We start from the raw sequence: 3,732 nt of genomic DNA, 5'->3' as shown, positions 1-3,732 counted from the left end.
CTGAGTTATGAGGGAAGCCAATATACCTGAGAACCTGCTGACATTCTTGGCTTTGTTCCATCCACTCACCCCATCCTCTCCAACCTCACCAAAATAAAACTTAGTGAAGGGATTTTTCTAGGATATCACAGAGGAAGCACCTACTCTAGTGAGTTGGAAGGTGAGAAAATTATGAAAGAAACATATTCCCCACACCTGACAAGTGAGACTATGATATTGATAATACTGAGTAGCAGTGACTCAGCCTGTTCCATCACAGCAAGCCCCCTGCAGGCAGGACCTCACAGGGAGGTGCTTCCTGCTGCCCACCAAAGAGCAATGACTTTCAGGACCAGGGCAGCCAGGTTGGACCTGCGTCACTTTGCTGGACTGACAAGAGTAAGCATGTCTGGTCAGTGAGCACTTCTGTTTAGACACAGAATGCATCCTTGATGACTACTTTGTGAGTGAAGCCTCAAAGGTTTAGCCTGAATGTCTTGCTGTCTGTAAAATGCCCAGGGTCTTTGAATTGATGGAATTGAGGAAGGGAATGAAGTTCAGTGAGTGAAAACTTGGAATAATGTCTGAGAAAAATGGGAAAATTGAAATTTGAGATAATTTCTATTTAGTGGCAACATTTTTATATTCTATATATGGCAACATTTTTATATTTTCATGCAAGTAGAATATATTGTATATGCAAATCACCAAAAGTAGGAGAATCCTGAGAACATATCCTGTGGTGAAGTCTGCTGTTTTGCAATGCTCATGTGATTAACCTTTGGTCTTGAAATGGAACCGATGTCCTTTGTTACAGGGCTGACTTGGCACAGAAGCAGAAGCCTCAGCCCATGAACCCAGAGCTCCCTTCCTGGCCTCGTTATTCCTACACATGCTGAACCACTTCAGAGGTAAGAGTCAGCCTTTTGATGATCAGCACTTTAGACCTTCATAGCTTAGGAACGAGCCTTCGTTCATTTATGATACATATTCTTGGACATGAAGGAGGTGCATAATTTCCTGAAGTTGTTAACATCTTTTCTGCCACTGTAGTCAGATTACAAACACCAAGGCTGACGTTTGCCACCTATAGTTTCCTGAAAATGTCAATCCAGACACAGATATTTAGATATATTTGACACAGGCAGCAGCAATGAATCAAAGTTCCTGATTCTCCTCATTCTCTCAGTATTTGGTGATGTCCCTCTTTGGGATTTTGATGATTCTTATACATGTGCTGTGGTATCTCATTGATGTTTTAAAGCCCTTTGCTTTTCAGGCCTTTTATTTTTATTTTTTTCCACTCCCTTCCTTTTCTCTTATTCTTTGTCCCTTGAGTGAGAAACCAGTCTTTTATTTTGTTCATTTGTGTGTTAAACATCCTTTTGTGAGATTGAGTGCAAGGCATGTTGGGATGGGATCTGAGGATTTTGAACTGCAAAAGAAGCTTCATAATGCTCAATATGAATCTCAATTCAGACTGAGACAGTTTTTATTTACATTCTTAAGGGTAAAGGGAGTGATAGAAGGGACATATCTAAGCAGAGTGTGCTTCTCTCATGTATCCCAAAGGAGAGTGGCTTTCTGTTTCTTTCTCCACAGATACATAGAATCCCACACACTGCTGGACTTCAGAAAGAACTCACCTGCTCAATCTTGAGAGTGCAGACGGTGGAAATACCGCTGAGGTGTCTGATCTGCTGGGACCATACATTTCACAAAAACCTAGAAAACGTGCTGCCTAAAAGCCAAGATGACTGGTCCAGAGAAAACATTGTTCAATTACTGGTATGTACAAAAAAAAAAAAAATCTATCCAGCGACAAGCACATGTTCAAAATAACTCAGTCAGTGATGGACTGGGAAAAAATAGCTTGTAAAGAATTTTCTGGGGAAATGTACAAACTCAAATGGTTAGAGATTTCCCATAATGTTAGAAAGCTTCATACTTTGACAGAATTAGTCCTGGAAGCTAAGGAAAATGTTCACAATCCTTCCAAAAGCAGAAAACACAAGAAACATCCTGATTTACCCAAGAACCCCTTGACAGCTTACCTCCACTTTTTTAAAGAGATGAGACCTCAGTACCTCCAAAAACACCCCAAGATGAGCAACCAGGAGCTGACCAAGGCTCTGTCTGAGGCATACAGGAAGCTGCCAGAACAGCTCAAGCTGAAATATAGTCAAGATTTCCAGAAAGAAAAGCAGGAGTTTCAGGAGAAAATGGCTCTATTTAGAGAAGAGCACCCTGATCTAGTCCAGAACTCCAAGAAAACTGATGTCCCCAAAGGAAGTCAAAGCAAAGTGCCAAATAAGTTTCAGGAAAATGTGCACACAGTGAAGTCTCCCCCAGAAAACAATTTACTCATGAAGTGTAAATTCCAAGGAGAGCCCAAGAAGCCCCCAATGAATGGCTATCACAGGTTCCACCAGGATCTCTGGTCCAGCAGGGAGCTGAAACTGGTGCCCCCGAGGGAGCGCATGGTGGAGATCAGTAGATGCTGGCAGCGGGTCCCCCAGGACCAGAAGGAGCTTTATAAGAAGCAGGCGGAGGGGCTTCAGACACAGTACAAGGTGGACCTTGATCTCTGGCTCAGGACTCTGTCTCCTGAAGAATATGCTGCTTACAGAGAGGTGACCTCTGCTAAGCCTAAGAACATGAGTGTGACGGGGGGCCCAAACCCCAAGACTAGCAGGATGGGTCTGCAGTCCCCATCATCAAGGAATCTGCAAGGAAGACTTAGAGAGGACCTGGGGCTTCAGGCTCCAGAGTTAGCATAATCAGACACGACTGGAGAACATTCTCCTGCCTCAGGGAGATGAGAGGAAAATGAGGAAGAGGAGGAAGGCAGCCACTCCTCAGTCCCCAGCAGTGAGGATGAAGATGGAGATTCTGAGCCCGAGGAGCACGGCTCCAGCTCATCATCCTCAAGGGACTCCTCTGACTCGGATTCCAGCTGGGTTTAGTTCACATCCTGAAGAGACAAAAGTCCATGGGCTCTTCTCTCTATGCCTCTTCATTGCCTTCTTTCTTTCCCTCCCTCTTCATACAAAGTAGGACCTGTTGGAAAGAAGGCATCTTGAACTGTAATCTCTGGCCTCTCCATCTACCCCAGGTTCACCCCGAGAGAAAGTCAATGCAATGTGAAGCCTCCTGGAGTAAACCCTGAGTTGTCTGGGCTGTGGGGCACATTGGTCTAGACTGAGATCCCTGAACTGGAAAGGTTTGCTCTCCTCACCCTCTGCCTGCCAGACTTGTGAGGGGCTCCAGGGGTCTGTGAGCCCCTTCTCTGTGACCTTTTCCCTCAGGACACAGGCAGTGAGTGGGGAGGGAAGATCTGATTGACTGGATGTAGGTGAGCTGCCTTTAAAAACATTGTCTATGCCCCTTCTCTCTGAAGTGAGGAGCTGGCCCTTCCTTACCTTGGAAGTGGGGCTGGGCACATGGGCAGCAGCATTTCTATATGTATATTCATCCTTTTAGCTATCAGTGAGATTTTATTACTGATTTCAAAAATTAGAAATTTTAAACTGCTCCATTTGAGTTAGCTTTTCCTTAAAGCCAGCATCTTTTGACTCAATTACACTAATTTTCCAGGCCACATCTAAATTCCTTCTGGTTTCTGCCACAGCCCATCATGTATTTACTGTGTGAAATAAACTGCAAGTCACTCACTCATGCCCGACTCTTTGCGACCCCACGGACTATACAGTCCATGGAATTCTCCAGGCTAGAATACTGGAGTGAGTATCT

General features: G+C 44.5%; 1 protein-coding gene across 1 annotated transcript; it reads left to right on the top strand.

The window, feature by feature from the left end:
• Positions 1 to 318: 318 nt before the first annotated feature.
• Positions 319 to 2,759, top strand: LOC102408941 (upstream-binding factor 1-like protein 1). Its single transcript, XM_045165898.1, is given in 3 exon segments — positions 319 to 378; positions 1,489 to 1,776; positions 1,779 to 2,759. Coding segments are annotated over 3 exon segments (1,329 nt in total).
• The last annotated feature ends 973 nt before the right edge of the window (positions 2,760 to 3,732 follow it).

Source organism: Bubalus bubalis, chromosome 5, assembly GCF_019923935.1.
Source record: "Bubalus bubalis isolate 160015118507 breed Murrah chromosome 5, NDDB_SH_1, whole genome shotgun sequence".
Classification (NCBI taxonomy): Eukaryota; Metazoa; Chordata; class Mammalia; order Artiodactyla; family Bovidae; genus Bubalus; species Bubalus bubalis.
Note: the sequence above shows the minus strand (reverse complement) of the source record. Positions and strands in the feature narration are given on the sequence as shown.